At 43.1% G+C, this 23,929-nt stretch overlaps 1 protein-coding gene across 1 annotated transcript in view; it reads left to right on the forward strand.

The window, feature by feature from the left end:
- Positions 1-22,628, forward strand: part of BRCC3 (BRCA1/BRCA2-containing complex subunit 3) — a 50,184-nt gene extending 27,556 nt beyond the window's left edge. Inside the window, exons 6-11 of the mRNA XM_081081537.1 lie at positions 1,167-1,255; positions 4,809-4,864; positions 7,085-7,216; positions 8,061-8,104; positions 9,745-9,914; positions 21,182-22,628. Of these exons, the coding sequence (XP_080937663.1) occupies positions 1,167-1,255; positions 4,809-4,864; positions 7,085-7,216; positions 8,061-8,104; positions 9,745-9,896 (473 nt within the window). The 3' untranslated portion in view covers positions 9,897-9,914; positions 21,182-22,628. The remainder of the gene's footprint in view (positions 1-1,166; positions 1,256-4,808; positions 4,865-7,084; positions 7,217-8,060; positions 8,105-9,744; positions 9,915-21,181) is intronic.
- The last annotated feature ends 1,301 nt before the right edge of the window (positions 22,629-23,929 follow it).

Here is a 23,929-nt window from a genome sequence, read left to right on the forward strand (position 1 = left end):
GAAACAGCCTAAGTGCCCATCAGCAGATGAGTGGATTAGAAAACTGTGGTACATCTACACAATGGAATGCTATGCTGCTGTAAAAAAGAAGGAACTCTTGCCATTTGCAACAGCATGGATGGAACTGGACAGCATTATGCTAAGTGAAATAAGCCAGTCAGAGAAAGATAAATATCACATGATCTCACTCATTTGTGGATTATAATGAACAACATAGACTGATGAACAACAACAGATCCAAAGACAGAGAAACAGCGATCAGACTATCAATCCCCAGAGGGAAAGTAGGGGAGAGTGGGGGTAAGGGGAAGAGATCAACCAAAGGACTTGTATGCATGCACATAAGCCAAACCAATGGACACGGACAACAGGAGGATGAGAGCATGGGGGAGGGAAGTTGGGGGTTAATGGGGGGATGAGGACACATTTGTAATACCTTAACCAATAAAGAAATTAAAGATTAAAAAAAAGATAATGCAAAAAAAAAAGAATTTCCTCTGTAATAGGTCTATGCTTCTGTTTTTTAGTATCAAGTCTAATATATTCACTTCCCCAGAAGCTATCCATCAAAAAATTTATTCTAGGAAATCTTTTTTAAAAATATATTTTTATTGATTTCAGAGAGAAAGGTAGAGAGAGAGAGACAGAAACATCAATGATGAGAGAGAATCATTGACCGGCTGCCTCCTGCACGCCCCCCACTGGGGGTCGAGCCTACAACCCAGTCATGTGCCCTGACTGGGAATCAAAATGTGACCGCCTGGTTCATAGGTCAATAGTCAACCACTGAGTCATGGTGGCTGGACTCTAGGAAATCTTTTTGTTTCTTTCCAGTGCCCTCCTTTCTCTTTGGGTCCCCTAGAAGCAATTATCAAGTTTTGGGGGCTAATTTAAGTTTTCCATTTTTCTTTTTCTATGCTACGTTTCATAGGAGGGCTAGTCTTGGGGTAGGCAGCCTAGAGTTATTAATAAGTTTTCTAATTTAATTGCAGACATCCCATAGTATTTTTCTGACCTAGTGAAATATTAATACTTTGACAACCATATTGTACTGAGGATATATTCCTTTTCTGCCTATAGAATCTGAATCTTGGGAGGATTGTATACCACTTTTAAATCTTTATGACTATGAGATACTGACAGCAGATTTTGATTTTTATTTACAGATGTTCGCACACAAGCCATGTACCAGATGATGGATCAAGGCTTTGTAGGACTTATTTTTTCCTGTTTCATAGAAGATAAAAACACAAAGGTATTGTGTGTGTGTGCCTGCATATGCGTGTGTGCATGCAGAATAGAGAAAAATCTTTTTGAAATTTCAATAGGGTGGCCAGGGAAGGTTTCAATGAGAAAGGTCATTGAGTCAGGACCTGAAGAAAGTGAAGGAGCAAGTCTTGTGGATTTCTTGGGGGAAGAGCGTTCCAGGCAGAGGAAATAGCCAGTGCAAAGAACCTGAGGTGAGTGTGTCATGTTCAAGGGAGTCATTGTGTCTGCAGCAGAGTGAGGAAGACCGTGACCACATGTCCCCATATGCCTCTGTCAGCCCCAGTTTTACCCCAATATCCCCATCTCCTATGCAGTTGATTTACTTCTTGGAAGAGTTCTGGTTTGGATGATAACTCATTTGGTTATCCTACCATGAGGTCTGAAAGATAACAGGGACCAGATCTTGTAAGGCCTTGACTTGGAGTTGAGAAGCCACGAGAGAAGTGATTTTCAACCTTTTTTTAATTTCATGGCACACATTAACTACTAAAATTCTGTGGCACACCAAAAAATATATTTTTTTGCTGATCTGACAAATAAAATAGATATAATTTTGATCATTCATACCAAATAGCTATTGTTGTGTTGGCTATTGTCATTTTTAAAAATATATGTATATTTTTTGTCCTAGCTAGTTTGGCTCAGTGAATAGAGCATCGGCCTGTGGACTGAAGGGTTCTGGGTTCGATTCTGGTCAAGGACACATGCCTGGGTTGCAGGCTCAACCCCCGGTGGGAGGCAAGTGGGAAGCATATATATATATATATTGATTTCAGAGAGGAAGGGAGAGAGAGATAGAAACATCAATGATGAGAGATAATCACTTATGGGCTGCCTCCTGCACGTCTCCTACTGGGGATCGAGCCCGCAACCCAGGCATGTGCCCTGACCAAGAATTGAATCATGTTCTCTTGGTTCATAGGTTAATGCTTAACCACTGAGCCATGCCAGCTGGGCAGCTTTTGTCATTTTTTATTTGAATTCTAAGGGAAAAGAGGTCAGTGCCTAGTCAGATATTGCATGTTTTAAAAATCCTTGCAGCACACCAGAGTGCCGTGGCACACCAGTTGAAAATCACTGCACTAGAGGGTGATTTTATGTTTGAACTAGTGGCCCAGTGCATGAAATTCATGCACATTAAAAGGGAATTAATTAGAGGAAATATTTTTTTTTAAAATATATTTTATTGATTTTTCACAGAGAGGAAGGGAGAGAGATAGAAAGTTAGAAACATCAATGAGAGAGAAACATCGATCAGCTGCCTCCCGCACATCTCCCACTGGGGATGTGCCCGCAACCCAGGCACATGCCCTTGACCGGAATCGAACCTGGGACCCTTCAGTCCGCAGGCCGACGCTCTATCCACTGAGCCAAACCGGTTTCGGCGAGAGGAAATATTTTAATATTGCTATTCGTCCTTTCTCTATAACAGAAGTGTCTGGCTGGCCCTATCCCCATCGGGCGACAACAAGACTTGGCTGGCCCCATGCCCGTCAAGCCCTGCCGGGCGGGGGACGCAGCCTCACATCCCGGCACCAGGGCAGGGGGCACAGCCTCAGGTCCCCCGGCTCCAGGGCAGGGGGTGCAGCCTCAGGTGCCCCAGCCCAGGTGCCAGGGCAGGGGCGTGGCTTCAGGTCCCACATCAAGCCCCGCCAGGCAGGGGGCACAGCCTCAGGTCCCCACCCCAGCCCGGTGCCACACAGCCTCAGGTCCCTGCTGATTTGCATGATGGCATGATGACTATTTGCATATTAGCCTTTTATTACGATGATGGGAAATTTTTGGTTACACTGTTAATAATAATTTGCATAAGGTTTGCATAAGCATTAGGGTGGGATTGGTGGGGGGGAGCTATGGAATCCATGGATCCATGAAAGAAGTTAAGAAGATATTACAGTAATCTAGCAAGAAATGATGGAGGTTTGACCATAGTGGTAGGAATGGAGGCAATGTGAAGTGTCCAGATTCTGAATATATTTTGATGGCTAATAACAGTAACAAGTGCTACCATTTATCTTATTGTATGGCACATACTTATTAGGTGTTTTACATAAGTACGCTCTAACCCTGATAACAAGCCAATGAGGATCCATTATTATCCGTATTTTATGGATGAGTACACTGAAGCTCAGAGATGTTAAGCAATTTGATCAATGGCTAGTCTTGCCACTCTCTGTTTAGAGTGCTTCTGTTTGAATTTTATGTTCATGTTAAGAGATTTTGCTAGATGTCCATTCAAACAAAAAGAAAATTACTTTTTAACATTGTTGGTATGAATTTTGCCAACAATATCAAGTGAGTCCTATCATTAGCTCATCAGTTATATTCTCAGAATCTATGTTAACAATGAATATTCTTCATAAAATCACCTTGAAAAAATATTTTTATTGATTTCAGAGAAGAAGGGAGAGAGAGATAGAAATGTTAATGATGAGAGAGAATCACTGATCGGCTGTCTCCTGCACAGCCCCCACTGAATCGAGCCCACAACCCAGGCATATGACCTGACCAGAATCAAACCATGATCTCCTAGTTCATAGGTCAACAATCAAACACTAAGCCATGTTGGCTGGGCCATAAAATCACGTTTCCACAAAGTGAAGTTCAGTATTTTGAACTTTATACTTTATTTGAAATGCTTTTGGTTTTGTCATCATAAATTTATTTGTTGTCATTATAAATGGCTATTGAATAAGTGTGTTGGTTTCCAACAGAGCAGTCTGAATATTCTGGTTCTTAGCTTCTTGGTTCTCATGTTTGTGAGCAGTTCTCTACTATCATATGAGCAGATGTTTGATTGTGGCCACTGTGTGTTTTGTTTTGTTTTTTTTTCAAATGAGAACTTTTTTTTACTTCAAGAGAAATGATTTTAGATATAATAATGTTACATGCAATAAACATTAATATTTTAAGAAAAACAATCTTAAATGTAATACATGCAATAAACAATATCTCACAAAAATGATTTTAAATATAATAATGTTACATACAGTAAACACCAATTACTCGAGAAAAACTACCTTAAATATAATATTACATGCAATAAACATTAATATTTCAAGAAAAAAAGGATTTTAAGTATAATAATATTACCAAAACTGTACTAACATAGTATGATATCAAAAAAGTTGTAGGAAATATTAAAAATCTGCAAATAACAGGTTTACTTCTATTATATTCTAAAATATTACTTTCCCCCTCTGGTTCTATTTTTGTTCATCAGTTTATGTTGTTCATTATATTCCACAAATGAGTGAGACCATGTGATATTTATCTTTCTCCGACTGACTTATTTCACTTAGCATGATGCTCTCCAGGTCCATCCATGTGATTGTGGTCACTGTGTGTTGAGTTGGTTACATGATACTTACAGAAGCTGATTTATGGCATATTCCATCTCTGTGATCTCTTTTAACCTTCCACTTTCAGAGTGCTCTTTGAACTTGAGGTTAGAGTCCACAGCATTGCTATACCTTTTTCAAAATTAATCCTTCTCTGTGTGACCTATCTTTCTTTTTTATTTATTTATTTATTTGTAGACTGGCCGGGTACTCTACACTTGCTTTCAATCCATTCAGGCCCAAAAGAGCTCAGAGTAAGTATGGCAGAGATGTACGTATGTATTGATGGGCTAATTTCTAGTCCAGGACATTGATTGTTTTGTTTCTTTTTAAATATATTTCTTTATTGATTTCAGAGAGGAAGGAAGAGGGAGAGAGAGATAGAAACATCAATGATGAGAGAGAATCATTGATTGGCTGCCTCCTGCATGCCCCCTACTGGGGATTGAGCCCGCAACCCAGGTATGTGCCCTTGGCTGGAATTGAACCTGGGACCCTTCTGTCCGCAGGCCAACGCTCTATCCACTGAGCCAAACTGGCTAGGGTGATTGTTTTGTTTATTTTCGTTGTTAATCCTCACCTGAGGATATTTTTTCCATTGATTTTTTTGATTTTTTGGGAGTGGAAGGGACGGGGAGAGACACAGAAAGAGAAACCTTGATGTGAGAGAGGCACATTGATTGGTTGCCTCCCGCATGCCTCCTGATCAGGGCCAGGGATTGAGCCTGCAACCGAGGTACACTCCATGGACCAGAATCGAACCTGGGACCCTTCAGTCCATGGGCTCACACTCTATCCAGCAAGCCAAAAACAGTTAGGGCTGTTTTGTTTCATTTTATTTCTCTCACCGGTAAGACTAAGAATTCTATAGTCTACTTATTTCCACTAACATCTCTGTGAGGAGTTAGAATCTCTTTAGCATCTTGGGTATTGGGGACCTAGAAAACTAGGGTCATACAAGCAGTCTTTTAATTGCAATTACACCCTCACAGTCCTGTCTGTCATTTCTTTTTTTAAAAAAATATATATATTTTTATTGAATTCAGAGAGGAAGGGAGAGGGAGAGAGAGATAGAAAATCAATGATGAGATCGGCTGCCTCCTGCATACCCCTTACTGGGGATCGAGCCCGCAACCTGGGCACATGCCCCGACTGGGAATCAAACCAGTGATGTCCTGGTTCAGAGGTCTCCACTCAACCCTGTGCCACGCTGGCTGGGCCTGTCCGGCATTTCTTGTATCTCTTCTGAGTTGCACTGTTACTTTTCCTTTTTCTGGTGAATTGTAAATCAAAGACCAACTATGCGGAGTACTATAGATTTGTATAGACTATTGTCTTTGCTGTGCCATAAACTTAACTGTAGAATTACGGTATCTCATTTCAATGTTTGCATTGGTTAGCTTCCTCATTTAAATTCAATTAAACCTAAATTAGAAAAAATCTTAATTTAATATCTGCTATATGCCAAGCATCAGGGTAGGCACTGAGGATGCAAAGATGAAAGTCAGGCTGATTATCTAACTGGGAAACAGAAGCAAAGAATGTTTTAAATTTTTTCTTATAATAATTGTTATTATTAAAGCATTGTAGCATTGTTTGAAATAGCAAAAAATTGGAAGAAACATGTCTGTCAGTGGAAAAAAACAGATAAAGAAAAGGTGATATGTGTATATGTATGAATATATACCATTTTCAGCAACATGGATGGACCTGGAGAACATTATGTTAAATGAAATAAGCCAGACACAGAAAGGCAAATCTTACATGCTCTCATTTACATGTGCAATCTAAAATAGTCAAACTCATAGAAGCAGGGAGTAGAATGGTGGTTGTTAGGGGTGGGGTGGTGGAGGAGAAAATGAGGAAGTGTTGGTAAAAGGATACAAAATTTCAGGATGAATTCTAGAGACCTAATGTACAACAGGATAACTACAGTTAAAACTATTATATTACATACTTGAAATTTGCTAATAAAGTAAATCTTAGTGTTCTCATGACAAAAAACGATAACTGTGAGGTGATGAATATGTTGATTAGCTTGAGCATGGTAATCATTTCACAGTGTATATATATCAAAATATCAATTTGTAAACCTTAAATATATATAACTAGAGGCCCAGTGCACGAGATTCGTGCACTGGGGGTGTGTCCCTCAACCAGCCCGTGCCCTGTTGCAGTCCAGGAGCCCTCGGGATGTCTGACTGCCGTGGAGGCACTCACCAGCCATGAGCCTGGCTTCTGGGCTTCTGGCTGAGTGGTGGTCCCCCTGTGGGAGTGCACTGACCACCAGGGTGCAGCTCCTGCATTGAGCATCTGCCCCCTGGTGGTCAGTGCGCGTCATAGCAACCCATTGTTCTGCTGTTCAGTTGATTTGCATATTACCCTTTTATTATATAAGATTCCTATTTGTCAATTATACCTCAAAAAGCTTGAGACAGACAAACAAAAACGGACTTGAATTGATTGTCTTGCAGGTATGAGAGAATTGAAATCCCAATCCATATTGTACCTCATGTGAGCATTGGAAAAGTGTGCCTTGAATCAGCAGTTGAGCTGCCCAAGATCCTGTGCCAAGAAGAGCAGGATGCATATAGGAGGATCCACAGGTAGAAAGCTTCCTCACTTCTCTTCTCCACTTCTAAGGGCCAGTCCCTATTGTCCTCTTCTCTCCTTTCATCTTAGCAGCTCAACTCTTTCCTTTTACCTCTCTGTGGAGCATGCTTCGTAGCAGTCTCCAATCATAAAGTTTCTCACACTGTCTGATAACAATCTCATTAACATTTGTTTATCTCTTGCAGCACTTTGGATCTTCCAAGCGCAAAGACACTTTTTGGGTTGTAAAAAAATAATAAACTGCAATATCTTAGCCCTGATGCCAAGTACTGGGTCTTGCCCAATAAATGTATACTAAGTGAAGGCTTCAATGAGAGACAGTAATTTCAAAATTATCTCTTTGAGCCCTGGCCAGTTGCTCAGTGGTTAGAATATTAGCCTGTGGACCAAAGGGTCACAGGTTTTATTCCCAGTCAAGGGCACATGCCTTGGTTGCAGGATCCGCCCCTGACTCCAGTTGGGGCTTGAGCGGAAGGCAATAAATTGATATGTCTCTCTCACATTGATGTTTCTCTCTGTCTCTGCCTCTCTTTCTCTCTTGCGCGCTCTCTCTCTCCATTCTCCCTCCCTTCCACTCTGTCTAAAAATCAGTGAAAAATATCATCTGGTGAGGACTTTAAAAAAATATCTCTTTGAATTATATTCAAGTTCTGAATAAAGTCATGTCTCAAAAATCATGCAAAATTTAACCATAATGTGAATTTAAATTATACATATTCATCTAGTCCAGATTGCAGAGATCTGGCACAGTGTATCATTTTGGTATAGAGTCCATGACCATTTTGTTTTCCCTCCACTGCTGCTTTGTTGCTAACCTAAACTATTTTATCCCTTTAGTCTTACACATCTGGACTCAGTAACCAAGATCCATAATGGCTCAGGTAAGATCTTTTTCTTGTTTATAGGCAGTGATCCACCTCTGGAATACTCAGCTGACAGAAGCAAATTTAGTTGAAGTGACTGAAGTGATTGGTACAAGTTATCCTCCCGTTTCCTTTCCCAAAAGCTTTGCCAATCATTAATCCTGCTCTCATCTTTTCTATCAAATGCCTTAGACCAGTGGTTCTCAACCTTCCTGATGCTGCGACCCTTTAATATAGGTCCTCATGTTGTGGTGACCCCCAACCATAAAATTATTTTCGTTGCTACTTCATCACTGTAATGTTGCTACTGTTATGAATCATCATGTAAATATCTGATATGCAGGATGTATTTTCATTGTTACAAACTGAACATAATTAAATCATAGTGATTAATCACAAAACAATATGTAATTATATATGTGTTTTCCGATGGGCTTAGGCGACCCCTGTGAAAGGGTCATTCGACCCCCAAAGGGGTTGCGACCCAGAAGTTGGCAACCCACAGGTTGAGAACCGCTGCCTTATACCCTCAGATAATAGAAGTGCTGCCTAAAGTAAGACTGGAGAAAAGACAGGAACAAGTTTTATGAGAGACTCCCCCTCAGGGGTATGCTGGTACATGTATAATAACCAATTCTCAGCGAGGCGGAGGTCCCTGATTTGGTGTGTTTGCCAGTTTCCATGGTATAATAGCTCTTCATGGCTGATTTCAAATAACTAATATGGCTTCAATCCGGTAACAAACTTTTTGAAATGTCAACAGTTGGCTCTCATGAGCTGGTTGAAGTTGGTTCTAGCATACCACTACCAGCCTATGATGGTGGGTGGGAATCAAAAGAGTTGGATAGAAACACAGACAGAAAGACAGATGAAAGGGAGGGCACAAGGAAGGAAATTGTTTCATGCCAATAAATATAGAAGGAATCCCTATACAAGGCCAAGAAACAGCAAACTCAATACAATGTACAAAATTACCTTTCCCCAACATACACAGCTACCCACCCACATTTCCTCTCTAGTCCTGAGTCACAGTCCATTCTGTGCAGTCTTCCCCAGTGGCTGACAAAGTCACCAGTGAGGAAGAAGGGGAGGCTTTTAAGTGTTACAGGTAATTACTTTGAGAGGAAAAGGGAGAGATGGCTTAGTGCAGTGGTCGGCAAACTGCGACTCGCGAGCCACATGCAGCTCTTTGGCCCCTTGAGTGTGGCTCTTCCACAAAATCCACGTGCGGGCACGCACGTACAGTGCGATTGAAATTTCGTGGCCCATGCGCAGAAGTGGGTATTTTGTGGAAGAGCCACACTCAAGGGGCCAAAGAGCCGCATGTGGCTCGCGAGCCACAGTTTGCTGACCACTGGCTTAGTGTATTGGTCCCATCATTTCTATCTAAGGGAATAAAGAGCTGGTCATTTTCCGCTCTCTGCTTAGCTAGGCTTCCCTCTGGCCCATGCGTCCAGGGGTGTTCAGGAATGCCTCAGAATAGGTAACCTTGGCTCAGCTATTCTGCCTTTCCTCTGGATGGCCGTACAAAATTGTCTGCCAGTCCTACTTATTGTACTTTTTCTACTTCCTCCTCCAACCCCTTCTTTCTGCGTTCACAGTTGGGGGGTGGGCTGCTGGGGGTGGCATATTACTCATCTGTGTTTTTCCTATTGAAGTGTTTACCAAGAACCTGTGCAGTCAGATGTCAGCAGTCAGTGGACCTCTCCTACAGTGGTTGGAGGACAGACTGGAGCAAAACCAACATCATTTGCAGGAGTTGGAACAAGAAAAGGAAGAGCTTCTGCAAGAACTTTCTTCTCTAGAATAAAGTGGAAGACAAAATGAAGTAAGAAACTTTTTTTTCAATGGTCTGAAAATTCACACACCTCATGTATAGGCAAACAGGGAGCAACTCTTTTTATATCACAGTGGATGAGTTTTATGCATGGAATAAACACAGGACATCTTCCTAAAAGTTTCATTGGGGCTTAATGAACCCTCTCCCTTTAACTGGCCTACAAAGAGCATTACAAGATGACTTAAGGAGACTATGAAAGGGTTTTCTTTTTAAAAAAATATATTTTATTGATTTTTTACAGAGAAGAACGGAGAGGGATAGAGAGTTAGAAACATCGATGAAAGAGATCGATCAGCTGCCTCCTGCCGGCCCCCCAGTGGGGATGTGCCCACAACCAAGGCACATGCCCTTGACCGGAATCGAACCCGGGACCCCTGAGTCCGCAGGCAGACGCTCTATCCACTGAGCCAAACCGGTTCGGTTGCTCCAGCCTTTTCAAAAAACCTTTCACCCGAACCGGTTTGGCTCAGTGGATAGAGCATCAGCCTACGGACTCAGGGGTCCCGGGTTCGATTCCGGTCAAGGGCATGTGCCTTGGTTGCCGGCACATCCCCACTGGGGGGCGTGCAGGAGGCAGCTGATCAATCTCTCTCATTGATGTTTCTAACTCTCTATCCCTCTCCCTTCTTCTCTGTAAAAAATCAATAAAATATATTTTTTAAAAAAGGCTGTAGCAGGTGTATTGGCAAGGACAACCTGTAATAACATGTCTGAGGGATATATATATATATATATATTTTTTTTTTGCTTAAAGTATTACAAAGAGTATTACATATGTCTCCTTTTTATCCCCCCGCCCATGACAATCCCCTGGCCTCCCCTACCCCCCAGTGTCTTATGTCCATTGGTTATGCTTATATGCATGCATACAAGTCCTTTGGTTGATCTCTTACCCAACCCCCTCCTGCCCTCCCACTCTCCCCGGCCTTCCTGCTGTAGTTTGACAGTCTGTTCGAGGCAGCTCTGCCTCTGTATCTATTTTTGTTCATAAGTTTATAATGGTCTTTGTTATCCAGAAATGAGTGAGATCATGTGGTATTTTCCTTCATTGACTGGCTTATTTCACTTAGCATAATGCTCTCCAGTTCCATCCATGCTGTTGCAAATGGTAAGAGTTCCTTCTTTTTTACAGCAGCATAGTATTCCATCATGTAGATGTACCACAGTTTTCTAATCCATTCATGGCACTTAGGCTGTTTCCAGATCTTAGCTATGGTGAATTGTGCTGCTATGAACATAGGGGTGCATATATCTTTTCTGACTGGTGTTTCTGGTTTCTTGGGATATATTCCTAGGAGTGGGATCACAGGGTCAAATGGGAGTTCCATTTGTAGTTTTTTGAGGAAGCTCCATACTGTCTTCCATAGTGGCTGCACCAGTCTGCATTCCCACCAGCAGTGCACAAGTGTTCCTTTTTCTCCACATCCTTTCCAGCACTTGTCGTTTGTTGATTTGTTGATAATAGCCAGTCTGACAGGTGTGAGATGGTACCTCATTGTTGTTTTGATTTGCATCTCTCGGATGATTAGTGACTTTGAGCATGTTTTCATATGTCTCTTGGCTTTCTGAATGTCCTCTTTTGAAAGGTGTCTATTGAGGTCCTTTGCCCATTTTTTGATTGGATTGTTTATCTTCCTTTTGTTAAGTTGTATGAGTTCCCTATAAATTTTGGAGATTAGGCCCTTATCAGATATGACATTGGCAAATATGTTTTCCCATGCAGTGGGTTTTCTTGTTGTTTTGTTGATGGTTTCTTTTGCTGTGCAGAAGCTTTTTATTTTGATGTAGTCCCATTTGTTTATTTTCTCTTTAGTTTCCAATGCCCTAGGAGCTGTATCAGTGAAGAAATTGCTTCGGCATATGTCTGAGATTTTGTTGCCTTTGGATTCTTCTAGTATTTGTATGGTTTCCCATCATATATTTAAGTCCTTTATCCATTTTGAGTTTATTTTTGTGTATGGTGTAAGTTGGTGGTCTAGTTTCATTTTCTTGCATGTATCTGTCCAATTTTCCCAACACCATTTATTGAAGAGACTATCTTGACTCCATTGTATGCTCTTGCCTCCTTTGTCAAATATTAATTGAGCATATTGGTTGGGGCTGATTTCTGGGCTCTCTATTCTATTCCATTGATCTATATGTCTGTTCTTGTGCCAGTACCAGGCAGTTTTGAGAACAGTGGCTTTGTAATACAGCTTGATATCTGGTATTGAGATCCCACCTACTTTGTTCTTTCACAGGATCGCTGTAGCTATTCGGGGTCGTTTTTTATTCCAGATGAATTTTTGGAGAGTACGTTCTAGGTCTGTGAAATATGCCATTGGTATTTTAATGGGAAGTGCATTGAATTTATAGATTGCTTTGGGCAGTATGGACATTTTAATGATGTTGATTCTACCAATCCAAGAACATGGTATGTTCTTCCATCTCTTTATGTCTTCCTCTATCTCTTTTTTCAACGTCCTGTAGTTTTCGGAGTAGAGGTCTTTTACCTCTTCAGTTAAGTTTATTCCTAGGTAGCTTAATTTTTTTGGTGTGATGGTAAATGGGATTGCTTTTTTAGTCTCTCTTTATGCACATTCACTATTGGAGTATAGAAATGCCATAGATTTCTTGGCGTTAATTTTGTATCCTGCTACATTGCCAAATTCTTTTATTAAGTTGCTGGGGTCCAACCCCAGCGGGTCCAGGGGTCCCCAAAGGTGTGGACGGAGTCGGCGAAGAAGGAATGACACGGTGACAGCGTTCAGTTGATCAGCAGCCTAGCCAGGATCTCCAGCCAAGTTCTGGTCTCGATCTCCAGAGAGGTTCTGCTTAGGATCTCCAGCCAGGTTCTGTGTCCATGTTCTCTTGCTAGGTTCTCCAGGTTCTCCAGCCAGGTTCTGTAGCCAAGTTCCCTCGCTAGGTTCTCCAGCCAGGTTCTGTCCAGGTTCTCCAGCCAGGTTCAGTAGCCATGTTCCCTCGCTAAGTTCTCCAGCCAGGTTCAGTCACCAGGTTCTAGTCAGGTTCTCTTGCCAATTTCTGTAGTCAGGTTCAGTCCAGGATCTTTTGCCATGTTCTCTCGCTAGGTTCTGTCTCTAGGTTCTGAGGCCAGTTTCTGCCCAGGATCTTTTGCCATGTTCTCTCCAGCAAAGTTCTGTCTCTAGAGAACATTCTGTGTAGGTTCTGTGCCAATTTCTGTCTCTCTCTCTCTGTCTCTTGCTGTCTTGTTACATCTGTATTTATACCAGTTGATTCAATCCTATCAATCTCTATTACAAAGGTTAGGGCGTTTCTTATCTCCATTCCAGGGAGTAAAGATTAAGTAGGGCGTTTCTTATCTCCATTCCAGGGAGTAAAGATTAAGTAGCTTAAGCACGATTGTTCATAGTTAAAGTGATTAATTACCCGCCTGGCACTTAGTTGAGAGGTTTTATTCCCTCCCTAACTTCAGGGGAAAATCCCTACCTGGGGAAACAACCTTTCTCAGAGACCTTAGTTAAAGAATATAGTGCCAAGAAGGTGAGCAAACACATTAAGAACAGTATGCCATATATGCCAGGTCCCTTGAAACAGCAAGCATGGACCGGCTCCCGGCATTAAGTCTAATAGTTTATTGATGGAGTCTTTAGGGTTTTTTAAGTATATCATGTCATCTGCAAATAAGGACAGTTTTACTTCTTCTTTTCCAATTTGGATGCCTTTTATTTCTTCTTCTTGTCTAATTGCAATGGCTAACACTTCCAGTACTATGACGAACAGGAGTGGTGAGAGTGGGCATCCCTGTCTTGTTCCTGTTCTTAGGGCAAATGGTGTTAGTTTTTGTCCATTGAGTATGATGTTGGCTGTGGGCCTGTCATATATGGCTTTTATTATGTTGAGGTATGATCCTTCAATTCCCACCTTGCTGACAGTTTTTATCAAAAATGGGTGTTGAATTTTGTCAAACGCTTTTTCTGCATCAATTGATATGACTATGTGGTTTTTTTCTTTCAATTTGTTTATGTGATGTATCACGTTTATTGATTTGCGGATATTGTACCATCCTTGCATCTCTGGGATAAATCCTACTTGGTCGTGGTGTATGATTTTTCTGATGTACTGCTGGATCCGATTTGCTAAGATTTTGTTGAGGATTTTGGCATCTATGTTCATGAGGGATATTGGCCTGTAATTCCCTTTCATTGTGCTGTCTTTACCTGGTTTTGGTATTAGGGTGATGCTGGCCTCATAGAATGAGCTTGGAAGTGTTCCTTCCTCTTGGATTTTTTGTAGTAGTCTGAGGAGGATAGGTATTAGTTCTTCCTTGAATGTTTGGTAAAACTCCCCTGTGAAGCCGTCTGGTCCTGGGCTTTTGTTTGCTGGAAGCTTTTTGATGACTGCTTCAATTTCTTCCATAGTTATTGGCCTATTGAGATTTTTAGATTCTTCCTGATCAAGTTTTGGAATGTTGTATTTTTCTAGGAATATGTCCATTTCCTCCAGGTTGTCTCGTTTGTTGGAGTAGAGTTGTCCATAGTATTTTTTAACAATCATTTGTATTTCTGTGGGATCTGTTGTTATTTCGCCTCTATCATTTATGATTTTGTTGATTTGGGTCCTTTCTCTTTGCTTCTTGGTGAGCCTGGCTAGAGGTTTGTCAATCTTGTTTATCCTTTCAAAGAACCAGCTCTTTGTTTCATTGATTTTCTGTATTGTTTTTTTGGTCTCTATGTCATTTATTTCTGCTCTAATCTTTATTATCTCCTTCCTTCTGCTCACTCTGGGGTTTTCTTGTTGCTCTCTTTCTAATTCTTTGAGCTGTAGATTCAGATGATTTACTACCATTTTTTCTTGTTTGTTGAGATAGGCCTGTAGAGCTATAAACTTCCCTCTCAGGACTGCTTTCATTACATCCCAAAGGTTTTGGATTGTTGTGTTTTCATTGTCATTCGTTTCCAGGATGTTTTTAATTTCTTCTTTGATCTCATTGGTAACCCAATCAATATTTAATAACATGCTATTCAGCTACCAAGTGTTTGAGTATTTTGAGTTGTTTTTATTATAGTTTATTTCTAATATTATGGCCTTGTGATCCGAGAAGATGCTTGGTATGATTTCAATCTTCTTGAATTTGGGGAGACTTTGTTTGTGACCCAATATGTGGTCTATTTTTGAAGATGTCCCATGAGCACTTGAGAAGAAAGTATATTTTGTGGCTTTGGGGTGAAGTGTTCTGAAGATGTCGATTAAGTCCATCTGATCTAGTGAGTCATTTAGGATTGCTGTTTCTTTGCTGATTTTTTGTCTAGCGGATTTATCCAGTGATGTCAGTGGTGTATTAAAGTCCCCTACTATGATTGTATTGTTGTCGATCTCTCTCCTGATATCTTCCAGGAGTTTTCTTATGTATGTGGGTGCTCCTGCATTGGGTGCATATATGTTTATCAGGGTTATATCCTCTTGTTGTATTGATCCCTTTAGTATTATGAAGTGGCCTTTCTTATCTCTTGTTATGGCCTTCACTTTGAGGTCTATTTTGTCTGATACCCCAGCTTTTTTTTTCATTTCCATTTGCCTGAAAGATATTTTTCCATCCCTTCACTTTCAGTCTGTGTGAGTTCCTTCTAATGAGGTGGGTCTCTTGTAGACAGCACATATATGGGTCATGTTTTTTTATCCATTCAGCCACTCGATGTCTTTTGATTGGACCATTTAGTCCATTTACGTTTAAAGTTATTATTGAAAGGTACTTGTTTGTAGCCATTTCTATTTTTTTGTGTGGCTGTTTTCTTTCTGGGCTTTTTAGTTCTTCTTTTTACACCAGTCCCTTTAGCATTTCTTGCATTGCTGGCTTGGTGGTGATAAACTCCCTTAGCCTTTTTTTGTCTGTGGAGCTTCTTATTTCCCCTTCAATTTTGAATGATAGCCTTGCTGGATAGAGTATTCTTGGATTCAGTCCTTTGCTTTGCATCACTTTGTAAATTTCTGTCCATTCTTTTCTGGCCTGATGTGTTTCTGTTGAGAAATCATTTGATAATCTGATGGGGGATCCTTTGTAGGTAACTCTCTGTTTCTCTCTTGCAGCCTTTAAGATTCTCTCTTTGTCTTGTACATTTGCCATCGTTATTATGACGTGTCTTGGTGTGGGTCTTTTGGGGTTCATCTTGCCTGGGACTCTCTGTACTTGTGTAACTTTTTTCTTCCCCATATCTGGGAAGTTTTCTGACATTATTTCTTCAAATAGATTTTCTAATCCTTGCTGCTCTTCTTGTCCTTCTTGCAGCCCTATTATGCGTATGTTACTTCGTTTCATGTTGTCCCGAAGCTCCCTTAGGCTCTCCTCCTGCTTTTTAATTTTTTTCTCCAGTTGCTGTTCAGATTGAGCTTGTTTCTCTGCCTTATCTTCTAATTCACTAATTCGGTCCTCTGCTTCTTCTAGTCTGCTATTGAAACTTTCCATGGTATTTTTGATTGTAGCTATATCACTTTTCATTGCTTCCTGATTCTTGCATAGGTTGTTGATTTTCTCATCCATCCGGTGAATGAATTGTACAACCATTATTCTGAATTCTTTTTCTGTCATGTTGCATGCTTCAACTTCATTAATTTCCTTTCTTGGAGACTCCTCATTGTCTTTCCTCTGGGTGTTGTTTCGTCTCTTCATTCTGATTATCTCCTGATGGTTCAAATGTCGAGTTGTGTGGGCCTGGGCCGTGTGCAGTGGGAGCCTCCCACCACCCTAGTGTCACTGAAGAGCTCTGACACTAAGATGTGTGGTTGTTGTGGGTTGGTGGGAACCAGGCTCGCTCAGAGTCAGTGTTGTCAGCGCTCAATGTGGCCTCGTACGCGCCCTTAGAATCAGGGACCCTGCCTGCACCGTGCTGAAACAGAGAACCCCCTGGAGCGTGTTGAAAACCAGGGCCCCCTAGTGTGTGCCAGGAGTCTGAGTTCCCCAAGAATCCAGTATCAGAGTGTCTGTTGCTTCGCACGACCTTGCCTTGAGAATTAGGGTCCCTGTGTGCCCTTGCACCAGGAATTGGAGTCACTGGCTCTTAGTATGAATGCACAGGAAATCAGGATCTCAGGTGCAGGTGATAAGAAACACAGTCAAGTCACTGGTGCTTGGTGCTGCCTCCTGCCCAGAGAATCGGGGTCCCTGGGCCTGTGATATGCGGGACAAATTCCCGGTGTTCGCGCAATTGCTCCCAGCCCAGGGCTCAGAAGCCGGCAGTGCGCATAGGCTCAGTTCCTGGGGTTCGCACGTTTGCTCCCAGCCCAGGACTCCTGAACCCGGCCCTACGCGGGATCAGTTCCAAGGTGCTCGCGCACTTCCAGGCTAAAGTTCCTGGAGCGCTGGGGCCCCTGCAAGGGGTGGGTCTATCAGTTAGTTACTCTGGCGCTGCCCGCAAGCCTGCGGGAAGGGGGGATGGGCTCTGTTACTCACGGATCTGCCGCGGGGATTTCTGAACTTTTGGTGTCTGCAGGTCTGTAGTTGTGGTCACAGGTCTCTGTCCCCGGTGGCTGCAGGGTCCTGGTATGCGTCTGAGATCAGACTGGGTGGTGCTAAGGCCAGGATTCTAGTCTTCAGCAGCTCTGTTTCCCAAGATGGCGTGGTCGCCGTGCCTGTGCTGGCCTCCCAGGAGTGTCCGCACAGGGAGCGGGACTCCGCCGCCTAAGACTGCCCGGTTTAGCAGCCCCTTAGAAGACCTGCAGAATCTAACTGTCCCTAGCTCATACACACACACCACACACGTCCACACCCTCCTCTATCACTTCCTTGCGCTCTCACACTCTCTCCCTCCCTACCTTCCTGCTGGTCGCCATTTCCCACTCCCTGGGTATCTGAGGGATATATTTTAAATGCTTATTTTCTCCTTGTTTAACTTGGAAATATTTATTTTCGTTTTCAGATACACTCACTCCCTAGAACAAGTTGAAGGAAGAATAGTATTTAATGTTTGAGTTTTGTAGTTATGATGTTGCACAAGTAAACAAGTACACAGTGATTATGTCTTCCTTCTTGATCTCTGAAATATGTATTCTTTTTTTTTCTTAGTGCAGGATTTAATTGAAATATGTATTCTGAGATACCTATCCAAGTGGAATCTACATTGGTGTCTTTCTAACCCAATAGATGAGTTTTAGCATATTTGAAGTAAAATTGTATCAAGCAGATTCTATTTACCTAAGAATTTCCATCTATCCTATCTAATAAAAGAGAAACATGGTAATTGGCGTACGACCGCTACCCTTCCCATTGGCTAATCAGGGAGATATGCAAATTAACTGCCAGCCAAGATGGCGGCCGGCAGCCAGGCAGCTTGAAACTAACATGAGGCTTGCTTCTTTCAGTGACGGAGGAAACCAGCGTTCCCCGCCTGCCGCTGCAGGCCTCTGAGCCTGCAGTTTGAAACATTTTAACAAATATACCCAGAAACCAGCTTTCAGCAAGCTGGGATCTCAGAGCTGGAGTCAGAGCTGGAGTTATACATTATTTCGAACCGAAACAAACCAGATACCTACTTTCAGCAGGGGAGGCCTAAGAGCTGGAGCCTCAGAGATAAAGCTGGCCCAGAATTAAAAAAGAAAAAAGAAAAAAAGGAGTGGTTGGGAGCTTCTGTCACCCGCCAGCCTGAAAACAGCCCTCAGCCCCTCACCCAGACTGGCCAGGCACCCCAGTGGGGACCCCCACCCTGGTCCAGGACACCCTTCAGGGAAAACCAGCCAGCCCCACCCATGCATCAGGCCTCTATTCTATATAGTAAAAGGGTAATATGCCTCCCAGCACCGGGATCAGTGGAGCCAAGAGGCCTCCCGGCACCAGGATCAGCATGACAGGGGGCAGCGCCCAAACCCCCTGATCGCCCTGCATCTCTGTGTGTGACAGGGGGTGGGGCCACAACCTCCCTATCTGCCCTGCTCTGTTTGTGACAGGGGAAGGTGCCCCAACCTCCTGATCAGCCCTGCTCTGTGCCTGATACGGGGGAGCTCCGCAACCTCTGATCGCCCTGCGGCTCTGTGTGTGACAGGGTGCGGCGCCCCAACCCGCGCCGCCCCCCCCCCACGGGCCCTGCTCTGTGTGTGACAGGGTAGAGCCATAACCTCCCCATCGGCCCTGCCCTGAGTGTGAGAGTGGCGGCACCCCAACCCCCTGATCAACCCTGCTCTGTGGGTGATAGAGGGCGGCGCCACAACCCCCCCCCCCCCACCCGCCACAGGCCCTGCTTTGAGTGTGATGGGGTAGAGCCATAACCTCCCCATCAGCCCTGCTCTGTGTGTGACAGGGGAGAGCTCCTCAACCCCCTGATCGGCCCTGCTGTGTGCGTGACAGGGGGGAGCTCCCCAACCCCCTGATGGTCCCTGCTCTGTGTGTGACGGGGGGGGGCTCCCCAACCCCCCTGATGGGCCCTGCTCCATGCGTGAGAGGGTAAGGAGCCCCAACCCCCCTGATGGGCCCTGCTCTGTGCGTGACAGGGGGTGGCGCCGCAACCTCCCCATCGGCCCTGCCTTGAGTGTGACGGGGGTGGTGCCCCAACCCTCCAATTGGCCCTACCCTGAGCGTGACTGGGGGTAGCATTGCAACCTCCCGATCCGCCCTGCTCTGTGCATGACAGGGGGCGGCGCCCCAACTCCCCAGTCGGCCTGCTCTGAGCCCGACCAGGGGCTGCACCAAGGGATTGGGCCTGCCCTCTGCCACCCGGGAGCAGGCCTAAGCCAGCAGGTCGTTATTTCCCGAGGGGTCCCAGACTGCGAGAGGGCACGGGCCGGGCTGAGGGACCCCCCCCTTCCCCTCCGAGTGCACAAATTTTTGTGCACCGGGCCTCTAGTCTATATATAAAAGCCTAAGTGACTGGCCAACTGGCTGGTAGCTATGACATGCACTAACCATCAGGAGGCAGACGCTCAACGCAGAAGCAGGAACCACAGGCATGGGAACGTGGGACAGACTGATGAATCTGGCGATCGATCACAGGGCCCCCAGATTGATTGCCCAGCAGAGGGAGGCCCCGCCCACCTGGCCAGGGCTCTACGATCGATCTCTGCACAGAGGGCCAGGTAGCCTGGGCCTCCTTCTTTGGGGTGATCCATTGCAGGGCCCCCAGATCAATCGCCCAGCAAAGGGAGGGCCCCCCCACCCCAATTGATCTCCCCGCCGGCCAGTGGCCTGGGCCTCCCTCTTTAGGGAGATCGATTGTGGAGCCCCCCCATCGATCACCCCACAGAAGGTGGCCTGGACCTCCCTCTGCGGGGCGATCATGGGGCAATGGCGGGCCACCCCAACTAATTGCTTTGCACTCACCTTGGCTGGCCTGGCACCAGTGCATGTCATAGCGTGGTCATCCAGAAGTTCATCCTGACAGTCGTTCTGCTGTTTGGTTGTTCGGTTGATATGCATATTACGCTTTTATTATTATAGATTAGAGGCCCATTGCACAAATTCGTGCACCAGTGGGGTTCCTTGGCCTGGCCTGTGGGGATCAGGTCAAAACCGGCTCTCCAACATCCCCTGAATGGTACTGGATTGCAAGAGGACGCAGGCCAAGCTGAGGGACCTCACTGGTGCATGAATTGCACTGGGCCTCTAGTTATAATATAAATGTGTTTTTCCAGAAATATTTAGGATTTAGGAGATAACAAAAACGATACTTTAAAATGTTCTGTTGCACCCTAACCTGTTTGGCTCAGTGGGTACAGCATCAGCCTGTGGACTGAAGGGTCCTAGGTTCGATCTGGTCAAGGGCACATGCCTGGGTTGAGGGCTCCATCCCCAGTGTGGGGTGTGCAGGAAGCAGCTGATCAATGATTGTCTCTCATCATTGATGTTTCTGTCTCTCCCTCTCCCTTCCTCTCTGAAATCAATAAAATATATTTTTTTTAAATGTTCTGTTACATTATTCTTATGTAACCACAAATGTGGTCTTCAGAAAAGAGCCAAGCCTATTGCATACTGGAAATAAAAGGGGGAACTGGAGGAGGTAGAAAGAAAGTAAACAAAAAGAGCCCTAATCCCAACAACAACAAAGTGTTGTTTTTTGTTTTTGTTTCTTATTTCTTCTTAGGTTATTGTTTTTCATGTTTCAAAGTATAGTCCAGAACCATCTGCACCAGAATTACTTGGAGGTCAAACTTCATTTCTAGGGGTGGGGCCCAGAAATTGTCATGAACTCCCCAGCTGACCCTAAGGCATGCTGAAGTTTGAAAACCACTACACTAGGGCATATGCAGTATAAACACTTTATTTTCCCTAGTTTCTCACAGCCACAATTCTTCTCCCTCTTTTTGTCTCCCTATAGGAAAAAATGAAAATATCCAAGTGTAAAATTAATTAAGCTAAATCAATTTTGAAGAAAAAGTGGGAAGACTCACATTACTTGATTGAAGACTTACTATAAAACAAGAGTAATGAGATGGTAAGGTATATGCCCAACTGATTTTGACAAAGTTATGAAAGCAATTCAGTAAAGGAAGGATATTCTTTTTAACAAATGATGCTGAAGTAATTGGAAGGCAGCTATGCTCACCACTATACCACCAACACAAGCTGATGCTGGAGTAATTGGACACCCAAAGGCAAAAAATGAACTTTGGCATAAAATGCAAACCTTATACAAAAATCAACATAACTATATCATGAACTTATATGTAAAAAATTTAGAAATAAAATCATGGAAAAATCTTCAGGATCTTGGACTAGGCAACAAGTTCTCAGCCTCCACCCTCAAAGCACAATCCTAAAAGGAGAAATTGATATATTGGACTTCATCAAAATGAAAAACTTTTGCTTCAGAAAAAATTTAAGAGGAAGAAATTGAGACTTATTTGCAAATCATATATCTGATCAATCTAGAACATATAACAGTAAAAACAAACAATCCAGTTGCAAAAGATGTGAATAGGCTAAATGAATTTCACTAAAGAGGATAAATGGATAGCAAGTAAGCACATGGAAAGATGTTGAACTTAATTAGTCATCAGAGAATGCAAATTAAAATCACAATGATGTATTTCTACACATTTATCAGAATGCTTAAAAGAAAAGATATTGAAAATATCATGCTGTTGAACATATAAACTGGATTTCTCAACCTTGGCTGATAGAAATGAAAAATGAAATTTTAATAAAGTTAAACATACATGTACCATATGACCCAGCAGTTGAACTCATGTACATTTATTACAGAGATATGAAAAACTATGTTGGCAAGAAAACTTATACACAAATCTTCTTAGTGTCTTTCTTTGTAATAGCTCAAAACTGGAAGCAACCCAGATGTCCTCCAATTGAGTGGTTAAACCAACCATCCATACTATGGAATACTACTATTCAATGTATAGGAATAGACTATTGACACACACAACTTGAATGGACCTCAAGGGTATCATGGTGAATTAAAAAAGTCTCAAAAGGTCACATAGGTATGATTGATTTATATAACATTCTTGAAATGACAAAATTATAGAAACAGATTAATGGTGACCAGGAATAGGGACTGGAGGGGTATGGGATATGTGTGACTATTAAGGGATAACACAAGCAGTTCCTTTGTGGTGATGGAACAATTCTGTGTCATGATTGTGGTGTTGATTAAATGAATTCAAATATGTGCTAAAACTACACATACCCACAAATGAATGCATGTAAAATCTGAATAAGTTCTGCAATATGATAAGGAGTATTGTACCATTGTATCATGTGAAACTGGGTACAGTCTGCAGTCTAATAAAGAGTATTATACCATTTTCAATATGTTGGTTTGGTTTTTGTGGGGGTTTTTTGTTTGTTTTTAAATAGATTTTATTGGTTTTTTACAGAGAGGAAGGGAGAGAGGGACAGAGAATTAGAAACATCGATGAGAGAGAAACATCAATCAGCTGCCTCCTGCACATCCCCCACTGAGGATGTGCCCGCAACCGAGGTACATGCCCCTGACCGGAATCGAACCCAGAACCCTTGAGTCCGCAGGCCGACACTCTATCCACTGAGCCAAAACAGTCAGGGCTGGTTTTTGTTTTTAATCTTTATTGTTGAGAACACTACAGATGTCCTCCTTTTTCCTCCCCATTATCCCCCTCCACCTGGTTCCTGCCCCACCCCTCCCTATTCTTTGTGTCCATAGGTAATGCATATATGCATATGTTTTTTGGTTAATCTCTTCCTACCCACCCTCTGCTTCCCTCTGAGATTTGTGAGCCTGTTCCATGTTTCCATGCCTCTGGTTCTATTTTATTCATCAGTTTATTTTGTTCATTAGATTCCTTGTTTGTTTATTTTTATTTTTAGATTCAGTTGTCAATAGCTAGATATTCATTGCTATTTTATTATTCATATTTTTTATCTTTTTCTTCTTCCTCTTCTTAAAGAATACCCTTCAACATTTCATGTAATACTGGTTTGGTAGTGATGAACTCCTTTAGCTTTTTCTTGTCTGAGAAGCTCTTTATCTGACCTTCAATTCTAAATGATACCTTTGCCGGGTAGAGTAATCTTGGTTGTTGTTCCTTGCTATTCATCACTTTGAATATTTCTTGCCACTCCCTTCTGGCCTGCAAAGTTTCTGGTGAGAAATCAGCTGACAGTCATATGGGTGCTCCCTTGTAGGTAACTAACTGCTTTTCTCTTATTGCTTTTAAGATTCTCTCTTTATGATATGTTTTGGTGTGGGCCTATTTGGGTTCCTCTTGTTTAGGACCCTCTGCACTTCCTGGACTTGTAAGTCTATTTCTTTTACCAGGTAGGGTGGTCCGGGCAGAATCCAGGAGAGACTGATTTGTGTGGCTCTGGAGCACGGGCCATTCCCCCACTTCACACGAGTCTGCCCTGCATCCCGCCCCCTCACTAGCCCCACCCTCCTGATTCCTGGTGTCCCTGCCTGCTGAGCTCAGGCTTTTGAGTAGGTCCAGACAGAATCTAGGAGAGAAAGTTGTGTGGCTCTAGGGCAGCGGTTCTCAACCTGTGGGTCGCGACCCCTTTGGCAGTCGAACGACCCTTTCACAGGGGTCGCCTAAGACCATCCTTCATATCAGATATTTACATTACGATT

The sequence above is a fragment of the Myotis nattereri genome (assembly GCF_964212035.1).
Source record: "Myotis nattereri genome assembly, chromosome: X".
Lineage (NCBI taxonomy): Eukaryota > Metazoa > Chordata > Mammalia > Chiroptera > Vespertilionidae > Myotis > Myotis nattereri.